The sequence below is a fragment of the Scyliorhinus canicula genome, chromosome 10 (genome assembly GCF_902713615.1).
Source record: "Scyliorhinus canicula chromosome 10, sScyCan1.1, whole genome shotgun sequence".
In the NCBI taxonomy this organism is placed as follows: domain Eukaryota; kingdom Metazoa; phylum Chordata; class Chondrichthyes; order Carcharhiniformes; family Scyliorhinidae; genus Scyliorhinus; species Scyliorhinus canicula.
The window spans coordinates 77,149,119-77,173,033 of NC_052155.1; the positions used below are offsets into that span (position 1 = coordinate 77,149,119).

The window sequence follows — 23,915 nt, forward strand, 5'->3', positions numbered from 1 at the left end:
TACACCAAATGGACTGCAGTGGTTTAAGAAGGCAGCTCACCACCACCTTCTCAGGGGCAATTAGGGATGGGCAATAAATGCTGGCCCAGTCAGTGATGCCAATGTCCCTGTAAACAATATAAATCATAGAATTTACAGTGCAGAAGGAGGCCATTCGGCCCATCGAGTCTGCACCGGCTCTTGGAAAGAGCACCCTACCCAAGGTCAACACCTCCACCCTATCCCCATAACCCAGTAACCCCACCCAACACTAAGGACAATTTTGGACACTGAGCGCAATTTAGCATGGCCAATCCACCTAACCTGCACATCTTTGGACTGTGGGAGGAAACCGGAGCACTCGGAGGAAACCCACGCACACATGGGGAGGATGTGCAGACTCCGCACAGACAGTGACCCAAGCTGGAATCGAACCTGGGACCCTGGAGCTGTGAACATTTGTGCTATCCACAATGCTACAGTGCTGCCCATCAGGTGTAACTTGTTTTTTAATAGCCGATTAAGAACACTTATTTGCCCTGAAATATAATTTTATCATTGTGTAATTCTGATAAATGATCAACTAGCACTTTAGGTATTTTGTTCAATTTATTTTTTGTTCAGAATATTTTAGCTCCTACCTCCACCCAATGTGTAAGCCCCAAACTTTAGTTTGATCTATGTAAAATGAAGTGATTTTATTTTAATGCTTTTTGTTTCCTGTTTTCGTGTCTGTGAAACTATTATTGTGATTGCTGCTTGGACAACTTGATGACATTGTTCCAGCTCCACATTGGGAATGCATTCTCGGCACAGAAATTGATTAATTTCTCAGGTTTACTTCATGGCCAGCGAGGAGCGCTCTTTGCTTTGCCACCGACTGCAAAATCTACCCCAACGCCTGAAATTTAGAACCACGGTCTCCGAGTTCTTCACACACGTGTAATCAAAAAGGGTGATCCTGCTGAATCTAGTAAGGAGAAGTTAGGAGAGGTGACCACACGTCTGGTCAATGAGTGTTTTAAGGAGGATCCGAGTGGAGAGAGGGCTGGTGAGGCAAATTGTGTATAGAAATGGCTTTCAGAGCTTTGAGCATGTGGATTGAAGACACAGCAGCCAATGATATGAAGTTGGTATGGAGTTTACTGTGTGTTTGGGGGGGGGGGGGGGGGGGTGCTGCTACACAAGAGTTCTCAGCCAGCGGAACCGAAAGTTTCGGTGTTATGTGAGGTTACAGAATTAGGGAGGATTGAATTAAGGAATTTCACCCCTAAGTAAATCTGATTCCAATTGGTGTAAAGTGTGAAAAGGAAATTGACTAACTGATGGCTAGAAGACGATCTTCCTTACGTGTTATAAATAGTTAATAAAATCATAGAAGCTGCAGCACAAATGACCCGTTCATCACTAGAGTATTCCAAAACTCTTCCCAATGTTTGCTCTCTCCCTCTCAATATTAATCAATCCTTATTTTAAGATGCAATGGTTTCTGCCTCCACTGTTTCCTCTGGCAAAGCATCCCATGCTTTGATAATCGTACCAAGAAACGTATTCCAAACAATCTCATCACGCTCCTCGTGACAATCTGAAATTAATGGTTAGATGTTACTGGCTGCTCACGCAGTATCAACATTGCACAATTTTAAAAATACATCTCCGCTTTCTCTGCTTCAGTGCAATATAACTCCAATCTAAATGGGCAACAATGGCCTGTACATAAATAGCAACAAAATAGCAGCAAATGTCAACATAACATTCCTTATTTTGTGTTTTGTTTCGACAGTACCCGAGAGGATTTCGCAACAGTAACAGGATAAATTGTTTAGCAAAAGTGCTCGAAATACTGCCTGCAAGAGTTATGCGATGTTTTGCACTTTGAAGCCAAATGAAAACCAGATTTCGCGGCTCCAGCTTTTCTTACGAGTCACGTAGTGTGTAATACGATGCGGAAATCTCGTCTATTGGGATTCGCCCAAAGCATTACCTGGGGCTCTCTCGGAATTTACACTCATCCCCACTGTAAACAAACACAAGCAAGGCAGGCAGATGATGAAAACACGTGCTAGAGGAGAGCCGGCAGGCTGGGGACTACCTATTACGTTTTACATTTTTGTGGTCTGATTGCAGCCAGTGAGTGAAATCCTCTACTTAAAACTTTCAAAGGTCCAGGCACTTTGCTCAGTGCAGCTTGTAACCCGAGCGAACGAGACAGCATCGATTGGCGAGACATTCTCAATTCAAGTTTGCTAGCTCTTCCAGTACTTTCTGGGTCCAGCGGCTGTTTGGAGTCTTAGCTTGATAGATTATTTTGCCGTTGATGGACTTTAACAAAACAATCTTTGGAAGAGACGTGTTGTACCGGAGCTAGTTACGCAATTGTATGAAATTGAGACGCAAAGTTTCACCATGGAAGCGACCAAGACAAATTAAAGAACCTGTATAGTTTTTCTGCGCTTTTCTAGCAGGATCAGATTGCTTCCTGTTTATTTTAATGAGCCTCTTCGCCGCCAAAATGAAAGGTAGGTTCAAAGTGAGAGCGAAATGTACTTTACTTCAGAAACAGCCCACTTGTTTGTACATTTAGGGTGAGAAATCTGGTGTGTTTCGATGAACGTGCGTTGAAATGAATTTTGGGCTTTGTTCAGCAATATATGCATATAAATTATTCATTTAAAAATATTTTTAAAAGTCCTAACACGCAAAACCACTGCCATTCAGAAACCGCTAAATATCAGGTTACTCTCGTTATTTAACTAGTTTTCCCGCATGAACAAGTTGTCAATATGACATAACAGACAGTCTTAATGTGAAAATATTAATTATCTCCAGTTAATCGTGGTGGACCTTCCCCAATACCCCCTGCTTGGCGACGTGTGGGATTTCGACGCTGCTTTCTGTTATTCCCCCTGTGTGTAAGGGGATTTGGAGAGGGGAATGCGTAAATTCTTATTCATAAATGTTCCGGAATGTTGTCCTAATGAATAATGATGGCTCGCCTCTCCCAATCTGGCATCTCCACATCCCTCCAGTCATGTTGTTTACTCTACATTCTGAAAGCAGGCATTTTGACCTCGGGGTTTTGCAATGTCCTTTAATGTATTACTTTAAAAAAAAACATCTGGTAGTAATTATATGCCAGCGGTCCGAGAACTGAGTTAAAGTTATTTGGCTGTCTTTAGTGGCTCCCAAATCTCCCTTCAGTAAATGCAGTATCCAGACATTGTAAAGGAAAACTTCTCGCAGAACTACACTTGGAGAAAATGGTCCCACTCCTCCCCCCCCCTCGCTTACCAGTCCATGTCTTGGCGGATTCTAATTGAGCTTACTCATTCAGCAAACGTAACATTTTGTTGCTGCAAGATTTCTGTTAAAGACCTGACTTGTCTTAATTTACAAACTCAGCAGTATTCAGACTCGGATGTTTCATTGTGAGCACGTCTTTCTCTTTTAGAAGATTGCTACTGCCGCGGTTGGCAGCTTTATCGCTCTGTACACACACACACACACACAGCAGGGCCAAGAAATTATACCGCTTGTCACTTTTGCGCGACGAAATCTGGGTCTGATTGACCGAGAAACAGAGCAACAGCCTGCCTGACAAGTGAACTTTTGGTAAATGGTGGGGATGGACATGGGGGTGAGGGGAGCAACCCTTCAGGGATTTGAATTGTAGTTGGGGGTCCTGTGGTGAAGCAGTGTACCAAGGAGCTGGAAATAAAATACTTCAGAAGCACAAGACTGGTGCAGCTGCAATCTCAATTACCTGCTCTATTTCATACCAAGGAAAATAGTTTCAAAGTGTCCTATGGATAATGAGTTGAAATTCCAACAAAAATCCCTAAATTAACATAGTTCTGTTCTTCAGCTTCAGCTTAATTGGACCTCCTCAAAATGTGCTGACTGTTCACTTCTTGGTAAAGGTATTTCTGGTTTGATGTAATGGGAGGAGGGACCAAAAGCAAATCTTTCAGTTGGTGCAGCTTTTGAAACTGAACTGTGGGCAAATTCTAAACCACAGTGCAGAATCAAAGTTGTGAGAATTTTGGGACAAAGGAAAATGACAGGTGACCAAAGTTCCCAGGTCTGAAGATAGGAGCCGAAGCAGGCTTTTTGGACTCGCCAACATTAAGGGCATTTAAATGGTCATTGGATAAACATATGGATACAGTAATAAGGGAATAGTGTAGATGGGCTTTAGATTGGTGCAACATTGAGGGCCAAAGGGCCTGTATTGCGCTGTAATGTTCTATGTTTTGGCCCTTCGAGCCTGCTCCACCATTCATCACGATCATGGCTGATCATCCAACTCAATAGCCTAATCCTGCTGTCTCCTCATAGCCTTTGATCCCACTCTCCCCAAGTGCTATATCCAGCTGCCTCTTGAATATATTCAACGTTTTAGCATCAACTACGTCCTGTGGTAATGAATTCCACAGACTCACCATTCTTTGTGTGAAGAAGTGTCTCCTAATATCTGTCTGAAATGGTTTTCCCTGAATCCTCCGACTGTGACCCCTGGTTCTGGACATACCCATCATTGGTAACATCTTCCCTGCATCTACCCTGTCTAGTCCTGTTAGAATTTTATAAGCCTCTGTGAGATCCCCCCTCATTCTTCATTCTTCTGAACTCCAGTGCAAACAATCCCACCCTAGTCAATCTCTCCTCATATGACAGACCCACCATCACTGGAATCAGTCTGGTAAACCTTTGCTGCGCTCCCTCGAGAGCAAGAACATCCTTCCTCAGAGAAGGAGACCAAAACTGCACACAATACTCCAGGTGTGGCCTTACCAAGGCCCTGTATAATTACAGCAACACATCCCTGCTTCTGTATTCAAAACCTCTCGCAATGAAGGCCAACATCCCATTAGCCTTCTTTACCGCCTGCTGCACCTGCAGGCTTACCTTCAGTGAATGTTGCACAAAGTCACCCAGGTCCTGCTGCACACTCCCCTCTCCCAATTTAGAACCATTCAGGTAGTAATCTGCCTTCCTGTTTTTGCTTACAAAATGAATAATCTCACACTTATCCAAATTATACTGCATCTGCCATTGGTTTGCCCACTCACCCAACCTGTCCAGATCTTGCTGTAGGATCCCTGCATCCTTATCACAATTCACCCTCCCACCTAATTTGATATCATCTGCAAACTTATTACATTTTGTTCCCTCATCCAAATTATTAATATATATTGTGAATAGCTGGGGTCCCAGCACCAATCCCTGTGGTACCCCACTGGTTACTGCCTGCCAATTTGAAAAGGACCCATTAATCCCTACTCTGTTTCCTCTCTGCCAACCAGTTTTCTATCCACCTCAGTACATTTCCCCCAATCCCATGCGCTTTAATTTTGCACAATAATCTCTTATGCGGGACTTTGTCAAACGCCTTCTGAAAGTCCAAATATACCACATCGACTGGCTCCCCCTTGTCGACTGTACTGGTTACCTCTTCAAAGAATTCCAACAGATTTGTCAAGCATGATTTTCCCTTCATAAATCCATGCTGACTGACTGATCCTGCCACTGCTTTCTAAATATTCCGCTATAACGTCCTTGATAATGGATTCAAGCATTTTCCCCACTACCGTGTTAGGATTACTGGTCTATAATTCCCTGCTTTCTCTCTACCTCCCTTTTTGAATATCGGAGTGACGTGAGCTACCCTCCAATCTGCAGGTACAGTACCACAGTCTATAGAATCCCGGAAGATGATCACCAATGCATCCATTATTTCTAGAGCCACCTCCTTAAGTACTCTTGGATGCAGATTCTCAGGCCCTGGGGATTTATCCGCCTTCAATCTCATCAGTTTTCCCAGCACCATTTCTCTACTGATGTTGATCTCCCTCAGTTCTTCCCTCTCACTAAACGTTTCATTCTCCAACATTTCTGGGATCTGGGGCGGGATTCTCCCCTACATGGCGTGATGGAGGGTCCCGGCGTAGGGGAGTGGTCGGGCCTCCCCAAAGGTGGGGAATTCTCCCCACCTTTGGGGGCCAGCCCCGCGCTGGAGCGGTTGGCACCAGAAGAGACTGGCGCAAAAAACCGGCGCCCCCGGCAGCGGGGCTGGCCGAAAGGCTTTAGCCAGTCGGCGCATGCGCTGGCAGTGATGTCAGCGGCACTGTCTTCCGCTTCCGCCATGGCGAACTGCCGTGGCGGCCGCGGAGGAAAAATAGTGCACCCAGGGCACTGGCCCGGAGTCTGAGCGGGGGCCCCCAATCGCGGGCCAGGCCACCGTGGGGGCCCCCCTCCGGGGTTCAATTGCCCCCCCGCCCCCCCAGGACCCTGGGGGCCCGCTCGCGCCGCTGATCCCGCCGTTCCAGAGGTGGTTCAAACCCCGGCGGCGGCAGAGGCCTCCCAGCGGCGGGACTTCGGCCCATCCGGGCCGGAGAATCACTGCAGGGGCCTCTCCGATCGGAGTGGCGAGATTCCCGCCACCGCCACTTCCCGGGTGGCGGAGAATCTCTGCCACGGCGGGGGTGGGATTTTCGGCGGCCCCAGGCGATTCTCCGACCCTGCTGGGGGTCGGAGAATTTCGCCCCTGATTTGTGTCCTCATTTGTGAATACAGAACCAAAGTATGTATTCAATTGCTCAGCCATTTCTTTGTCCCTTATTATGCATTCCCCTGTTTCTGTCTGTAGTGGGCCTACATTTTTCTTTACCGATCTCTTTCTTTTCACATATCTGTAGGAACTCTTCGTGTCAGTCTTTATGTTCCCTGCAGCTTCCTTTCGTACTGTACTTTCCCCTTCTTAATCAATCACTTCGTCCTTCTTTGCTGAATTCTAAACTGCTCCCAATCTTCTGACCTATTATTTTTCTTGGCCAATCTGTATGCTTCTTCCTTGTATCGGATACTATTTCTAATTTCCTTTGTAAGCCATGGGTTGGCCCTCTTACCCTCTTTGCTTTTGTGCCAGACAGGAATGAACAGTTGCTGTAGTTCCTCCATGCGTTCCCTGAATGTTTGCCATTGTCTATGCACTGTCATCCCTTTAAGTAACTCTCCCCAATATATCAAGGCCAACTCACGCCTCTTATCCTCATAGTTCCCTCTATTAAGATTCAGCACCCTAGTCTCTGAATCAACTACTTCACTCTCCATCTTGATAAAAAAATTCAACATGTTATGGTCGCTCATCCCCAAGGGGCCTCGTACAGCCAGATTGGCAATGATTCCCTTCTCATTACACAGTACCCAGTTTAAGATGGACTGCTCTCTAGTTGGTTCCCCCACATATTGGTCAAGAAAACCATCACGTATACACTCCAGGAATTCCTCCTCTACGGCATTGTGGCTAATTTGATTTGCCCAATCTATGTGAAGATTAAAATCACCCATGATCACCGATATTCCCTTATTGCATGCATCTCTAATGTCTTGTTTAATGCCATTTCCAACCTCACCAGTGCAGTTTGGGGGTCTATATATGACACCAACTAATGTTTTTTGTCCCTTGGTATTTCTCAACTCTACCCATACAGATTCCACATTGTCAGAGCTAATATCCTTTCTCACTATTGTGTTCAGTTTCTCTTTAACCAGCAGTGCCATGCCACCACCTTTTCTTTTATGCCTGTCCTTCCTAAATATTGAGAACCATGGGACATTCAGTTCCCATCTCTGTTCACCCTGCAGCCATGTCTCCGTAATCCCAATTATATCATACCCATTGATATCTATCTGCGCAATTAGTTCATCCACTTTATTGCAAATGCTCCGTGCATTAAGGCGCAGAGTCTTTAAGTTTGTCTTTTAGCCTTTAAGTTTGTCTTTTAGATCTGCGACCTCTATCATCTAGCAGGACAAGGGCAGCAGATACCTTGAAACACCACCAAATTCCCCTTCAAGCCACACACTACCCTGACTTACAACCATATTGCCACTTTTGCACTGCCACTGGATCAAAATCTTGGAATTTCCTGCCCAGCGGCACTGTGGTTGTACCGACACCACATGGACTGCAGCAGCTGAAGATGGGCAATTAGAGATGGCAACAAATGCTGGGTTAGCTAGCTACACCCACCTCCCATGAAAGAATACCTTTAATAAAACACCCTGACCCCCATCCTACTCTGCCACTGCCAAAAACCTATCACCATGTTTGAATTTCCAATTCAAACTATTGATAAATGCATACTTTGGTGATTTTTGTTTGCACAAAAGGAAGCGCAAAAATCTCGAGGGACACATCCCATTTACATACTTCCAGAGAATGTTGGTGTAGTTTGGCAGTGATGATGTTTAGATACCATCAAATTCGGCTGGGACTGTTCAACTGTTAAACTAGAACGGATACTTGTAAGCTTCCCTCTCATTGTCCATTCAGGGCCACCCTGAGAATTTGGATCTTTAGGATTATGTGGAGCCGAGGGGGTAAGAATCCCAACACCAAGGATATGTCTACACTTTCAGATTCCATTAACCAGAGTATCCTGGAATGTTTTTTTTTAACATTACAGTGCAGTATGGGCCCTTCAGCCCTCGATGTTGCGCCAACCCGGGAAACCATCTGAAGCCTATCTGACCTACACTATTACATTTTCATCCATATGTCTATTCAGTGACCAATTAAATGGTAGGGGCTGGTTTAACTCACAAGGCTAAATCGCTGGCTTTTAAAGCAGACCAAGCAGGCTAGCAGTACGGTTCGATTCCCATACCAGCCTCCTTGGACAGGTGCCGGAATGTGGTGACTAGGGGCTTTTCACAGTAACTTCATTGAAGCCTACTCGTGACAATAAGCGATTTTCATTTCATTTAATTTCAAATGCCCTTAAATTTGGCGAGTCTACTACTGTTGCAGGCAGGGCGTTCCACACCCCTATTACTCTCTGAGTAAAGAAACTGCCTCTGACATCTGTCCTGTATCTACCACCCCTCAATTTAAAGCTATGTCCCCTTGTGTTGGTCATCACCATCCGAGGAAAAAGACTCTCACTGTCCACCCTATCTAACCCTCTGACTATCTTATATGTCTCTATTAAGTCACCTCTCAGCCTTCTCCTCTCTAATGAAAACAACCTCAAGTCCCTGAGCCTTTCCTTGTAAGACCTTCCCTCCATACCAGGCAACATCCTAGTAAATCTCCTCTGAACCCTTTCCAAAGCTTCCACATCCTTCCTATAATGTGGTGACCAGAACTGCACGCAGTACTCCAGGTGCGGCTGCACCAGAGTTTTGTACAGCTGCAGCATGACCTCATGGCTCCGAAACTCAATCCCCCTACTGATAAAGGCCTACCATATGCCTTCTTAACAGCTCTATTAACCGGGGTGGCAACTTTCAGGGATTTATGTACCTGGATGCCGTGATCTCTGTTCATCTACACTACCAAGAATCTTGCCATTAGCCCAGTACTCTGTATTCCTGTTACTCCTTCCAAAGTGAACCACCTCACACTTTTCCGCATTAAACTCCATCTGCCACCTTTCAGCCCAGCTCTGCAGCTTATCTATGTCCCTCTGTAACCTATAACATCCTTCAGCACTATCCACAACTCCACCGACCTTCGTGTCATCTGCAAATTTACTAACCCATCCTTCTACACCCTCTTCCAGGTCATTTATAAAAATGACAAACAGCAGTGGCCCCAAAACAGATCCTTGCGATACACCACTAGTAACTGAACTCCAGGATGAACATTTGCCATCAACCACCACCCTCTGTCTTCTTTCAGCTAGCCAATTACTGATCCAAACCGCTAAATCACCTTCAATCCCATACTTCTGTATTTTCTGCAATAGCCTACCGTGGGGAACCTTATCAAACGCCTTACTGAAATCCATATACACCACATCAACCGCTTTACCCTCATCCACCTGTTTGGTCACCTTCTCAAAAAACTCAATAAGGTTTGCCAGGCATGACCTACCCTTCAGAAAACCGTGTTGAGTATTGCTAATCAACTTGTTCTTTTCAAGATGATTATAAACCCTATCTCTTATAACCTTTTCCAACATTTTACCCACAACCAAAGTAAGGCTCACAGGTCTATAATTACCAGGGTTGTCTCTACTCCCCTTCTTGAACAAGGGGACAACATTTGTTACCCTCCAGTCTTCCGGCACAATTCCTGTCGACAAAGACGACATAAAGATCAAGGACAAAGGAGCTGCAATCTCCTCCCTGGCTTCCCAGAGAATCCTAGGATAAATCTCATCTGGCCCAGGGGACTTATCTATTTTTAAATTTTTTTTGGACATTCCTTGTTCAGATAATGAATTAGCAGTCTACTACAGAGGGTTGATATGCTTCTGAATTTACATCATCAGATGTGTGATCTGGGAGTCACCTCAATCCCAAAATGTTCACCTACTCTCCCTTGAAGGAGCATAGTCATCGGTTGATCATTAAGCAACTGACAAGTACATGTTTCAGTGCTCTCTCGATGGACAGCAGGTACCAGGAGTTCCTCACAATTGCAATTGAGCAGCACAGCCATAAACTGAGAGTGCAATACCACTATCTTCTTTACCACAACATGAACTCACAGCATTCGATAGTGAATGGTGGTTCCACCTGTGGGCCTTTAGCAGCAGCCCTTTGCTTTTCCATAACATAATCATGATGGACACCGAGCCCTGAAATTCTGAGCAGGTGTCCTAATGTCTGTCCTCTGCCTAGACCTTTGAACCTGAACTTGGATTGAAAGGACATTATATGCTGCTTCTGTAATCAGAGGATAATAAATGAAGGTCAAAGTGATCCAGAAGACACATCTTCTATTGAAATTCCTAAGGGCCTGTGGCAGTTACAGCATTCTAAAGGCATCTTGGCAAGTACATAGATAGGATGGTTATAGAGGGATAAGGCACAAGGAAGCGCTGAGGGTTTTGGCCAAGGGTTGTATCATGACCGTTACAGGCTTGGAGGGCTGAAGGGTCTGTTCCTGTGCTGTATTATTCTTTGTTCAATTCTCGAGCAACGAGCCTTTGAAGTGTCCTCTCCGCACCTCTGTGCCTCTTAACCTTCCTCCCGTCCTTTGAAACTCTACTTAAAACTCACCTGTTTGACCTACTTTTATTCATCACTCTTTTTTCACAAAGTATTTTAATTGGTTTACATTTACTATAAATAAACAAGAACCTCGACAGAATATTAATTTTCACCAATTGGACCCTCCACGGCAACGTTAAGTGCAGTGTATCCCACCTCCTAAGATCCCCCCTGGCCTCCTCCATCAGCTTCATTAAGTTCCACTTAAGGAGCCACATCCACTCCCTCGCTACCTGAATCCCCAAATACCTGAACCTATCCCTTGCTACCGTAAATGGCATCCCCCCTAAATTAATCTGCAGTCCCAGGTCATTCACCAGAAAAATCTCGCTTTTCCCTACATTCAGTTTGTACCCCGAGAACTCTCCAAACCTCCCCAGCAGGTCCATAATCCTTCCCATCCTCTCCAGTGGATCCAAAACATACAGCAACAGCTCATCGGCATAGAGCTACACCTGATGCTCCCTCTGTCCCCTCATAATTCCCTGCCACTCCACCAATCCTCTAAGAGCCATCGGCAACGGCTCCATGGCCAGTGCAATCAACTATGGCAACAGCGGGCACCCCTGCTTCGTACCCCTGTGTAAGTCAAAGCTTTGCAAAGTCATATTATTCATCCTCACACTGGCCCTGGTGCCGCATATAGCAACCGCACCCGTGCCACAAATCTTGGCCCAAACCTGAACCTTTCTAAAACCTCAAACAAGTACTGCCACTCCACCCGATCAAATGCCTTCTCCGCGTCCATGGACATCACCACCTCTAGCACCAGAATCCCCAATAGATGCATCACTACATTCAACAAATGTCTTATATTACTAGTGAGCTGCCTGCCCTTCACAAAGCCTGTTTGATCTTCTGCAACCACCCCCAGGACACAATCCTCCATGCTCCCTGTCAACAACTTAGCCAATACTTTCACATCCATGTTCAATAGTGATATGGGCCTGCTCTCGGGGGTGTGGGTTGGGGAGGGGAGGATCTCGGCGGCGTACCAAGTGATGCAGGAGATGGACGAGGCCTCGGTTGAGGAGTTGAAGGGTAAATGGGAGGAGGAGCTGGGTGAGGAGATTGAGGAGGGGACGTGGGCGGACGCCCTGGGGAGGGTGAACTCCTCTTCTTGTGCGAGGCTTGGCCTCATACAGTTTAAGGTGCTGCACAGGGCTCACATGACCGGGACAAGGATGAGTCGGTTCTTTGGGAGTAAGGACAGGTGTATTAGGTGCTCTGGGAGCCCAGCAAATCATGCCCATATGTTATGGGCATGCCCAGCGCTGGGGGGATTTTGGAAGGGCGTGGCAGGGACGTTGTCGAGAGTGGTAGGATGCAGGGTCAATCCGGGCTGGGGGCTCGCAGTATTTGGGGTTGCGGAGGAGCCGGGAGTGCAGGAGGCGAAAGAGGCTGGTGTTCTGGCCTTTGCGTCCCTGGTAGCCCGGTGGAGGATTCTTCTTCAGTGGAAGGACGCGAGGCCCCCAAGCGTGGAGGCCTGGGTCAACGACATGGCAGGGTTTCTCAAGCTAGAGAAGGTGAAATTTGCCCTAAGGGGATCAGTGCAGGGGATTTTCAGGAGGTGGCAGCCATTCCTGGACTTCCTGGCAGAACGATAGAAACAGGCCAGCAGCAGCAGCAACCCGGAGGTGGGGGGGATGGGGGGGGGGGGGGGGGGACTGTTCTTTCTGTTGTTTGTAAAAAAACATTCTGTCTTTTTTTTGTTGATATTATGCAAAAATTTGAATAAAAATTATTTTAAAAAAAATAGTGATATGGTCCTATATGACCAACATTTCACCGGGTCCTTCCCCTTTTTCGGGACTAGCGTGATTACTACCTGCATCAACGTCACCGGCAGCTCCCCTTCTCCAGTGCTTCATTAAACGCACCCAGCCGATGTGGTGCCAGGTCAGTCGCAAGTTCCTTCTAAAACTTCACTGGGTACCCATCCGGCCTTCTCTGGCTTCATACCCCATGATACTATCCAGCACCTCCCTCAGCCCCATGGGCTCCTCCAAAGCCTGCCACTTTGCTTCCTCCACCTGGAGAAATTCCAGCGCGTCCAGAAACCACGCCACGTCCCCTCCTTTACCCTCTAGGATTTGCCTCGTATGGTTCCTGTTAGTATTCCCTAAACACCTTGTGCGTCTTCCCCGGTTCCGACACCACATCTCCAGCCCTAGTCCATATCCTCAATATTTCCCTGGATGCAGCCTGCTTCCGCAGCTGGTGCACCAGCATGTGGCTCGCCTTCTACCCATACTCATATTGCATCCCTCTTCCCCTATAAAGTTGCCCTCTCCCCCACCCTATTGTCAACCTGTCAAACTGCCCCTGCAACTTTTTCCTACTCACCAATCCCTCCACGGTGGGGACCCTTGAATATTACGCGTCCATCTCCACTATCTTGCTCACTAGACCGTCATGTTCCTCCCTCCTTTCCCTATCCGCACGAGCCTTTAACAAAATAATTTCCCCTCGGACCACTGCCTTCACTGCTTCCCAAACAATGGCCACCGACGCCGCTCCATTCTGATTTAACTCCACAAACCCCTTAATCACCAACCGCAACTAACCACAAAAACCTCCATCCGCCAACAACCCGAGTCAAACCTCCACCCCGGCCTTTGCTCTCATAGACACATAGAAGCCACATGGAAGATAGGAGCTGGAGGAGGCCTTTAGCCCCTTCGAGCCTGCTCCATCATTTATCAAGATCATGGCTGATCATCCAACTCAATAACCTATAGACACATAGAAGTGTCCGATCTAAACAAAATATCCAGCCAATGTGATGCATGGTCCGAGATAACTATCCCCGCATACTCTGCCCTCTCCACCCCAACCAAAGTCTCCCGACCCACTACAAAGGAATCAATCCTCAAATACACCTTATGGACGTGTGAAAAGAAGGAATATTCCCTTCCCCCTGGGTTCTGAAAGTGCCATGGATCCATCGTACCCATCATATCCTTAACCCACCCAGCTCCCTCGTGATTCGTACTCTACTCATTGACCTGGAGCTCGACATATCCACCCTCGGCTCTTGGATACAATTAACATCTCCTTCCATGATCAACTGGTGCATGGCCAAATCCTGGATCGCTGCCAGCAACCCCCTCATAAAACCCACATTGTCCCAATTTGGGGCATACACATTTATCAACACCACCAGTGCCCTTTCCAATACCCCACTCACAATCACATATCTCCCACCCGGATCCCTCACCTTCTTCGCACTCACAAATCCTATTTTTTTGCTAATTAAAATTACCACTCTCCTCGATTTTGAATCAAACCCTGAGTGAAAAACCTGCCCGACCCACTCTTTCCTTAACCTAACCTGGTCCTTCAGGCGGGGGTGCATCTCCTGCATAAAGACCACCCCCGCTTTCAAGCTCCTGAGGTGTGCCAACACCTGTGACCTTTTAACCGGCCCATTTGGTCCCCAGACATTCCACGTTACCAACCTTACCGGAGGCTTACTCCTCCAATCCCCTCTACCATCCGCCATCTTGACTCCAGCCCCACTAATTACACCCTGTACCTAGCCCATCCCAGATGACCCCCTTCTCCGCCCCTGACCATGTAATCTCTCACCCCCGTCACATCGTAACAACCTCACCCCTACCCCCTCCTCCCCCTCCCGGCCACCCCTCGCGGCCTTCTCCCCCACCACCTTACCTCCGTTCACCAGCTTTACTTGCTGGCATGGCAGCCCCTGCCCAAAGACACCTTCCAATGACCTCACCTCCCCCTCCCCCCAATCCTCAGCTCAAGGAAGAAGGCTCCCTGCTGACCTTATGATACACCATCATTAACACATGACGAGAGATAAACGCAACTGAGGCTTTAATACACTAAACAGCAAGCCTCCTGCCTCTGGACCTGAAGCGTGTCGCGTCTTTTCGTCCGACGTCACTTCGTCCAACGACACTTCGTCCACGTCTTTTGGTCCAACGTCTTTTTGTCCGCACGTCTTTTGGTCCAACGTCTTTTTGTCCAATTATCCAATTACAAATTTAGCTGGACTTTCCTGGTGATTTTTCTTAACTAGAAATAACTGCAAATTATCTTCGATGTAGTGCAGTAACACAGACAATATTTGACTGTTAAGTGCATGAAACTAGATAGTATTTCTGAACGATAAATGTCAGCTACGACCAATCCATTTAAATTAGTAACTACGAAGCACATTCCTAAATCTAAACCCGGTGACAAAAACTTACTTTTAGTTTTATACATGTTTGTGCTGGGGATTGAATTGTTTTCGCTTTTGGCATCCGGTGTCAGCTTATTTCTATTTTGTCCCAACAGCGTGTGCTGCTGCGCGAAGATTATTAGTTTCTCCATTTCGCCTGTGAACTTCTGTTAAATGAACGTTTGATAGTTCATTAAGGGAGGCATATGCAGGGTGTACTTGACTTTCTGGTGATTGACATTTTAAAATATATCCATCATTTGGGGCACTGGCGCCTGGCATATTTTAATGCAAAGGTCTTTGCAAAATGTGAAATGACAGCTTTGCGTTTCGCAGATATTAAACTGATTGTCGGAAGGAACTTGGTTCCCGTAAGTACACTAACACAGCAAAATCTGAATCAATCCGTACATGATCGGAATATACATTATTCAATATAAGATTTCAACCCTCTGCTAGGTAAAGTGCAAACACCCCTCTTGTAGAAAATACATACGAAAGGTGTATCACAAGGAATGGCGTGATTATGACAAATTGCAGCATCGGTTTTCAGTGATGTCCCCACTGCTAGTTACAGAGCCGGATCAAATTTAGACTGAGTAAATGTTCTGTTAATATATAATCCCTATTTCAATAATCCACGCAGAGATCAACTCTGGCAATATAAGTCAAGTTACAAAAAGTCTTTGACAAAAAAATCATCCGACAAAAAAACGTAACAAGTCACAAAAAGTCTTTGACGAAAAAAATCATCGGACAAAATGACGTTGGACCAAAAGACGTGGACGAAGTGTCGTTGGACGAAATGACGTCGGACGAAAAGTCATAGCACCGACCTGAAGTGGGTCCGGAGGCGGAGACTTGCCACCTTTATACATAAGCCCGACGGGAGGAGCCTGGACAAGCCCAGGCACGCACAATACAATACAATGCCATATAATGCAATACTGTGGTTTACCACACCTTACCCTCCCCCACCCAAACAAAGACTCCCCTGAACTCCAGGCCACCTCCCCCAAAAGCAAACAAACAAATGCTAAACACAAACAGTCCCATAAAACAGGAGGGGGGGATCAGAACATCCATCCCCACATAAACTCTTCACTCCTACCACCCCTTACAATCCCAACAGCAAACACAAAAACAGATCCCCTCCAAACTGGAGGGAACAGACATCCCCCAATCCCTACCTCCACTTCAAACATGCTCCCAACCATTACAAAATGGCAGCACTCCGATTCCAAAGCATTGACTACTCAGTTCACCCCCAGTTTATGCTCCTTTATGAAATCTTCGTCCGCTTCTGGGATCTCAAAATAATACTCCTGGCCTTCAGATGTCCCCCACACAGCATCCCAAACCTGATCTGCCGTTGGTTCAGCACCGCCTTGGCCTTGTTAAACCCTGTCCACTGCTTCGCCAACTCGGCTCCGATGTCCTGATAAATTTGGACCTTGTTCCCCTCCCATTTGCAGGTACGCTTCTCCCTGGCCCAATGCAAAATTTTCTCCTTATAGAACATAGAACATACAGTGCCCATCGAGTCTGCACCGACCCACTTAAGCCCTCACTTCCACCCTGTTCCCATAACCCAATAACCCCTCCTAACCTTTTTGGTCACTAAGGGCAATTTATCATGGCTAATCCACCCAACCTGCGTGTCTTTGGACTGTGGGAGGAAACCGGAGCACCCGGAGGAAGCCCACGCAGACATGGGGAGAACGTGCAGATGCCTCACAGACAGTGATCCAGTGGGGAATCATAAGAAAGAACATAAGAACTAGGAGCAGGCGTAGGCCATCTGACCCCTCGAGCCTGCTCCACCATTCAATGCGAACCTGGGACCCTGGCACTGTGAAGCTACAGTGCTATCCACTTGTGCTACCATGCTGCGTCTCCACAAATTGTGGAGTCTCACGATCACCGGCCGCGACAGCTCCCAGCTCTAGGCTTCAACCTCAGGGACCTGTGAACTGGGTCCACTTCAGGGACATTAACTAGCAATCCTTTCCGCCACCAGCCCTGCCAGCATCTTCGAGACGTACTTCGTGGCAATCACACCTTCCACTCCTTCAGGCAGGCCCACTAGGCGCCCCACCTCTATCTCCAGAGCCACCACACGATCGCTGTGGTCTGAGATCACTCCTTCAATCTCCCGAATCTGCAACCCCTGCATGTCCAACCTTCTCCACCCATTCCATCGAACTCTTCAGGGGTGCCACAGCTCCTTCGAAGGCCTTCGGGCGATCCTCCTGCATTTCCTTCCTCTGTGGGCAGCATGGTAGCACAGTGGTGAGCACGGTTGCTTCACAGCGCCAGGGTCCCAGGTTCAATTCCCCGCTGGGCCACTGACTGTGTGGGGTCTGCATGTTCTCCCCGTGTGTGCGTGGGTTTCCTCCGGGTGCTCCGGTTTCCTCCCACGGTCCAAAGATGTGCAGGTTAGGTGGATTGGCCATGCTAAATTGCCCTTAGTGTCCAAAAAAGGTTTGGTGGGGTTATTGGGTAACGGGGATAGGGTGGAGGGTGGGAATTAAATGGGGTGCTCTCTCGAGGAGTCGGTGCAGACTCGATGGGCCGAATGACATCGTTCTGCACAGTAACTTCTATGTTGGTGGAATTCTTCCTTAAGGAAAGCCATCAACTGCTCCATCTGGAGCTTTCCACCTTGCACCAGCCCTACCCCCTCCGCCATCCTTACACTGACTGCTGCACCACAACTTCCCTCCAACTCTTTGGCCAGGTCTCTCACTGTCTTCTGCCAGGTTTGATAACCAGCGGGCATGCCACTCCTGGGGGAAACTACTCCTTCGATCTTCAACTGCACCTTTTCATCAAAATTCCACCTAATATTGGGTAAAAAGAGCTTGTTGCTGTGCCTTCAAGCAGGAGTTGCCATGTGTGTGACCACTGACACCGTGACCCCCACCGGAAGCCCCGTGGTTCTTGTTTTCACCCTCTCTCACTGTTCACCGGCATTGTTTCGCTCAAGTGATGAAGCCTGAGAATCGTGCCCTGAATCTTTTTACCAGGACGTTAAGTCCCCTGATGTTCCAGGTACTATTCTGAGGTGGGGGGGAGGGGGGGTTCTGCTACCCACCATCCTGCAGTGTCAGCCATACATACCATATGGATGTGCCCCTGCACTCTGAAGTTTTCCTTTGTTTAGGGTCCATCCAAGATGGCCACCGTTGTTATCTTTGTTCCAACCATCTCCATTTGTGACCTGTTGTAACCAGCGTTCTACCCTCCCCCCCCATCCCCTTCCCCCACCTATTCCCTGATCCCACCCCGGGTCCCTTCACCCTTTGCCCTTCTCCCCCTCTGCCCCCCACTTGTTGCTTTGTCCCCCCTTTCTGTCAGACGCACTCTCGTGGATCCCCCTCTCTTACTTCAATTTCCGAGCATGCTCACCAGTAGCTCCCCCCGGGAGCGTCTCTTCCTACCCTCCATTATTGCTATCTTCCCAGCCTGTTTTCCAGTTGAACTCATCTGCATCTCCCAGCATGTTAAACAAGTGTTCTTTATTGCCATATGTCACACAGAGTCTTGCCGGGTACAGCATTCTGAACCACACCTTCTTCTTGAATAAAGGCGCCTTGGCCCTATTGAACTCCGTCTGGCACTTGACCAGGTCTACCCCAATGTCCTGATATATGCGGATGGCATGCCCTTCCCACTTATAGGACCGCAAGCTTCTCGCCCTTTTCAGAATTTGATCCTTGTCTTGAAATTTGTGGAGCTTTGTAATAATCACTTGCAGTGGTTCTCCTGTTTTGGGCTTTGGTTGGAGTGACCTGTGGGCCCTGTCTACCTCTGGGAACTTGGGGAAGCTTTCTCCCCCGACCTGATTTCCAAGCATCTGTGCTACGTATTCCGTTGGGTTTCTGCCCTCTACGCCCTCACGTAGCCCAACAATCCTGAGATTCTCACGGCGAGACCTGTTATCCTGGTCTTCCACCTTCCCCTTGAACACTCCCTTGAGAAGATGGTGGTGAGCTGCTTTGTTGAACTGCTGGTTCATCTGTGTAGGTACATCTCTGGTGCTATTAGGAAGGGAGTTACAGGTTTGTGGTGCAGCAACAGTGAAGGTGCTGTAGTATAATTCTAAAGGACGATTGCATGTGGCTTGGAGGGACACCTGCAGATGATGATGTTTCCATACATCTACTGCACCTGTTCTTCTAAGTGGTAAAGCCCTTAGGTTTGGGAGGTGCTATCAAAGGACCCTTGGCAGGTTACGGAAATGCATCTTGTACAGAGAACACGCTGCTACCCCAGTACACCATAGCTTGAGGCAGCATTTAAGGTGGTGGATAGCACATCGATTGAATAGGCTGCATTTCCTGGATGATGTTGAGCTTCTTAAGCGTTGTTGGAGGCAAGTGAAGCGTGTTACTTCACTCGCTGCAAAATTCCCAGCCTCTGACCTGCTCTTGTAGCCACAGTATGTATATAGCTGGTTCAGTTAGGTTTCTGGGCAATGGTAACCACTAGCATGTTGATGATGGGGGATTTGATGATGGTAATACCATTGAACGATAAGAAGGAAAGGTTAGGTTTTCTCTTGTTGGAAATGGTCAATGCCTGGCAGATGTGTGGCATAAATGTTTCCTGCCAGTATTAGCCTGAGCCTGAACTTGTCTAGGTGCATGTGGGCACGGACTGCTTTAGTATTTGAGGAGTTGTAAATGGTACTGAACTCTGTTCAATCATCGCCAAACCTTCTCACTTCTGACCTCATAATGCAGAGAAGGTCATTGATGAAGCAGTGAAAGATGGTTGGACCTAGGACATTACCCTGAGGATCTTCTGCTGCAATTTCCTGGGACTGAGATGATTAGCCTCTAACGACACAATCATCTTTCTTTGTGCTAGGTATGACACCAATCAATGGCAAGTTCTCTCCCTGATTCCCATTGACTTCAATTTTGCCAGGGCTCCTTGATGCTACATTTGATTGAATGCTGTCTTGACGTCAAGTGCAGTCACTCTCACCTCACCTTTGGAATTCAGAGATGGGATTCTCTGCTGGCGGAATGCTCCATTTTGCCGTCAGTCCGGGGGTTAACCGATGGCATGGGGCTGCCCCACAATGGGAAACCCCATTGACTGGCCAGCATAATGGAGCATCCTGCCGGCGGGGTGAAGCAGAAATGTGGCATGACGGGGTGGAGAATCCGCCCCAGATCTTTGGTCCATGTTTGGATGAAGGCTGTAATAAAGTCTGGTGTGACGTTATAAAGGTGACAACATATTTTCAGAAGATAAGGTATAGAAATGTTTCAGCAAGCAATTGCAAGACCAATGATTAGTCTGAAATACTGATTTAAGAGTAAGGAGTGATTGAAATGAGTGATTAAAGAAGCATTTATAACACTACAACCAGTATAGAAAAGACAATCTGGAATACTATTTCAAATTAAGGGTAGAATTCTTTCATTTTGAGACTAAGTAGGATGGTGTGTGGATCCAGTGGCAGCTTTCCTACTGGCCAGAATGGCCGGACCCCACGCCAGATTCTGCGCTTGAAACCTCATTAATTGTGCGCAGGCGAGATACCCCCCCCCCTCCCCCCCCCCCCCCCCCCTCTCCCCCAGTCTCCTGGCGGGCCGACTGCTCATTCGTCTGTCCACCGCCAGCTGGTGGGTACAAAGCTCCCAGCGCCATATTTAAACACCAGTCCAGCACATAGATATCACTCTCTCCAACCCTCCTGTCTTCACCTGACTTCACCAGACCCTACAGGATGTCACCACCCAGAGGAAAAAAGCTAACAGCCCCTGGAGAAAGCCTGTTTCTCGATTCAACCACCTTCCCCATAGCTGTTGACCTGTGAATCGCCTATTTTTTTTATAGATAGAGAAATACAGCACAGAACAGGCCCTTCGGCCCACGATGTTGCGCCGAACTTTTGTCCTAGGTTAATCATAGAATTTGGACAATTTGTCATGGCCAATCCACCCAATCTGCACATCTTTGGACTGTGGGAGGAAACCGGAGTACCCGGAGGAAACCCACGCAGTCACGGGGAGGATGTGCAGACTCCACACAGACAGTGACCCAAGTCGAAATCGAACTTGGGACCCTGGAGCTGTGAAGCAATTGTGCTATCCACAATGCTACCGTGCTGCCCTTAAGAAGTTAACCTACACTCCCTTATTCTACCCTAATCCAAGTACCTATCCAATAGCCGCTTGAAGGTCCATAAATTTTCCGACTCAACTACTACCACAGGCAGTGCATTCCATGCCCCCACTACTCTCTGGGTAAAGAACCTACCTCTGACATCCCCTCTATATCTTCCACCATTTATCTTAAATTTATGTCCCCTTGTAATGGTGTGTTCCACCCGGGGAAAAAGTCTCTGACTGTCTACTCTATCTATTCCCCTGATCATCTTATAAACCTCTATCAAGTCGCCCCTCATCCTTCTCCGTTCTAATGAGAAAAGGCCTAACACCCTCAATCTTTCCTCGTATGACCTACTCTCCATTCCAGGCAACATCCTGGTAAATCTCCTTTGCACCTTTTCCAAAGCTTCCACATCCTTCCTAAAATGAGGTGACCAGAACTGCACACAGTACTCCAAATGTGGCCTGACCAAGGTTTTGTACAGCTGCATCATCACCTCACGGCTCTTAAATTCAATCCCTCTGCTAATGAACGCTAGCACACCATAGGCCTTCTTCACAGCTCTATCCACTTGAGTGGCAACTTTCAAAGAACAATGAACATAGACCCCAAGATCTCTCTGCTCCTCCACATTGCCAAGAACCCTACCATTAACCCTGTATTCCGCATTCAGATTTGTCCTTCCAAAATGGACAACCTCACACTTGTCAGGGTTAAACTCCATCTGCCACTTCTCAGCCCAGCTCTGCATTCTATCTATGTCTCTTTGAAGCCGACAACAGCCCTCCTCACTATCCACAACTCCACCAATCTTCGTATCATCTGCAAATTTACTGACCCACCCTTCAACTCCCTCATCCAAGTCGTTAATGAAAATCACAAACAGCAGAGGACCCAGAACTGATCCCTGCGGTACGCCACTGATAACTGGGCTCCAGGCTGAATATTTGCCATCCACCACAACTCTCTGTCTTCTATCGGTTAGCCAGTTTGTTATCCAACTGGCCAAATTTCCCACTATCCCATGCCTCCTTACTTTCTGCATAAGCCTACCATGGGGAACCTTATCAAATGCCTTACTAAAATCCATGTACACTACATCCACTGCTTTACCTTCATCCACATGCTTGGTCACCTCCTCAAAGAATTCAATAAGACTTGTAAGGCAAGACCTACCCCTCACAAATCCGTGCTGACTATCCCTAATCAAGCAATGCCTTTCCAGATGCTCAGAAATCCTATCCCTCAGTACCCTTTCCATTACTTTGCCTACCACCGAAGTAAGACTAACTGGCCTGTAATTCCTGTGCCCCACTTGCACTTCTACCCAATGCCTCTGGAATCTTCATGCAATCCCTTCCAGTAAACAATGTGGTATCTCTTCTGCCCCTTTGTTGGTGAGCTTTTCATGCAGCCTTATTGGGGTCCACTTTCCCTCCCCTCAATCGTAGTTCTCACCTTCCATTGTTCATCTTCTTCATTCACCTCTTTGCCCCTCTGCCTGATATCGTCAGCCCCCACCCTTCCCCCAGCTCACTCCTTGCACAGCCCTCCTTCCACATTACCCCCCTTGTCTTCGTCAGGCCGCCCCCTACTTTACCTCGCACTCCACTCCCGGTCGAACTTCGGACCTTTTTTGCAGTGGCTGCATGGGTTCCACAGCACAGTTCTGTCCAGATAGATACTGGTGTGTGGCACCAAGGGGGAAGTAGACCCCTGTACCTTCCAACCCCAGGCATTGTGCTGCTTCGACTCGATAACACAGCAGGGTCCATGGGTCCAGCAATGCAGTGCTGTCCATGAAGACCAGCTTGGCATGGAGTTGGGGGACAGGCACCAGTCTGCCCCAGCAGATGGAGAACAGCACATCAGGAGCAGCGCAACACTATAGCAGAAAGGCCTTGTTGCACTATTCTCAAAGTCTCTTGCTAACTGAGGACTGTCTTGTGCATGCCACTCATTAGCAATCGGGTTTTAGGGCGGCATCATTTATCACTGCCATGCGCAAGATTGGAAGGCCTGACAGGACACCAGCATTCATGAGATGCAAAGGAATGCAAATGGCATTAATGCCACCAGCCAGTGGGAAGACCGACCCACCATTAACCTGCCATTGGAATGTGATTTTTAGCTCCCACGAGATTCTACACTCCTGCCTGCCATTGGCAGGGTGGGAGAATTCGGCCCTAAGCCACAATATTGGGCAAATAATAGAAGACTGGAGATTACATGTAAAATACATTGCAACTGGAATGTCAACATCCATTAATTTGAGATGTAAAGGAATGTGAGTGAGGATCATGACTTTGCCTCATAAAGGATGTACAGGACTTGAAGCAGTTCATTATTCCCTTAATAGCTTGATGCAGAATGCATAAAGCCAGTCTTTGCATTCTTCTGCCTGTATTTGTTAATACCATGTTCCGATTTATTGCACTAATTAAACTGTTTGTTTTAACAGACGACTACAGTGAAGAAGAGGAAGTGCATTCAATGGGTTACAAGAGGTTTGGTGAGTACCAATTATCAACAAAGTCTTCAAAACCAATCACTTGTGTAAGGTCCCACAGAACCTAAGAAAAATGGGAGCCGGGAATGGCTGTGG

The 23,915-nt window shown here is 47.3% G+C and overlaps 1 protein-coding gene across 1 annotated transcript in view; it reads left to right on the top strand.

Annotated features, from left to right (window-relative positions):
- Window positions 1–1,684: 1,684 nt before the first annotated feature.
- The window catches only part of colec12 (collectin sub-family member 12), a 248,879-nt gene continuing 226,648 nt past the window's right edge, over window positions 1,685–23,915 (top strand). The window contains exons 1-2 of the mRNA XM_038809205.1: window positions 1,685–2,498; window positions 23,772–23,822. Of these exons, the coding sequence (XP_038665133.1) occupies window positions 2,471–2,498; window positions 23,772–23,822 (79 nt within the window). The 5' untranslated portion in view covers window positions 1,685–2,470. The remainder of the gene's footprint in view (window positions 2,499–23,771; window positions 23,823–23,915) is intronic.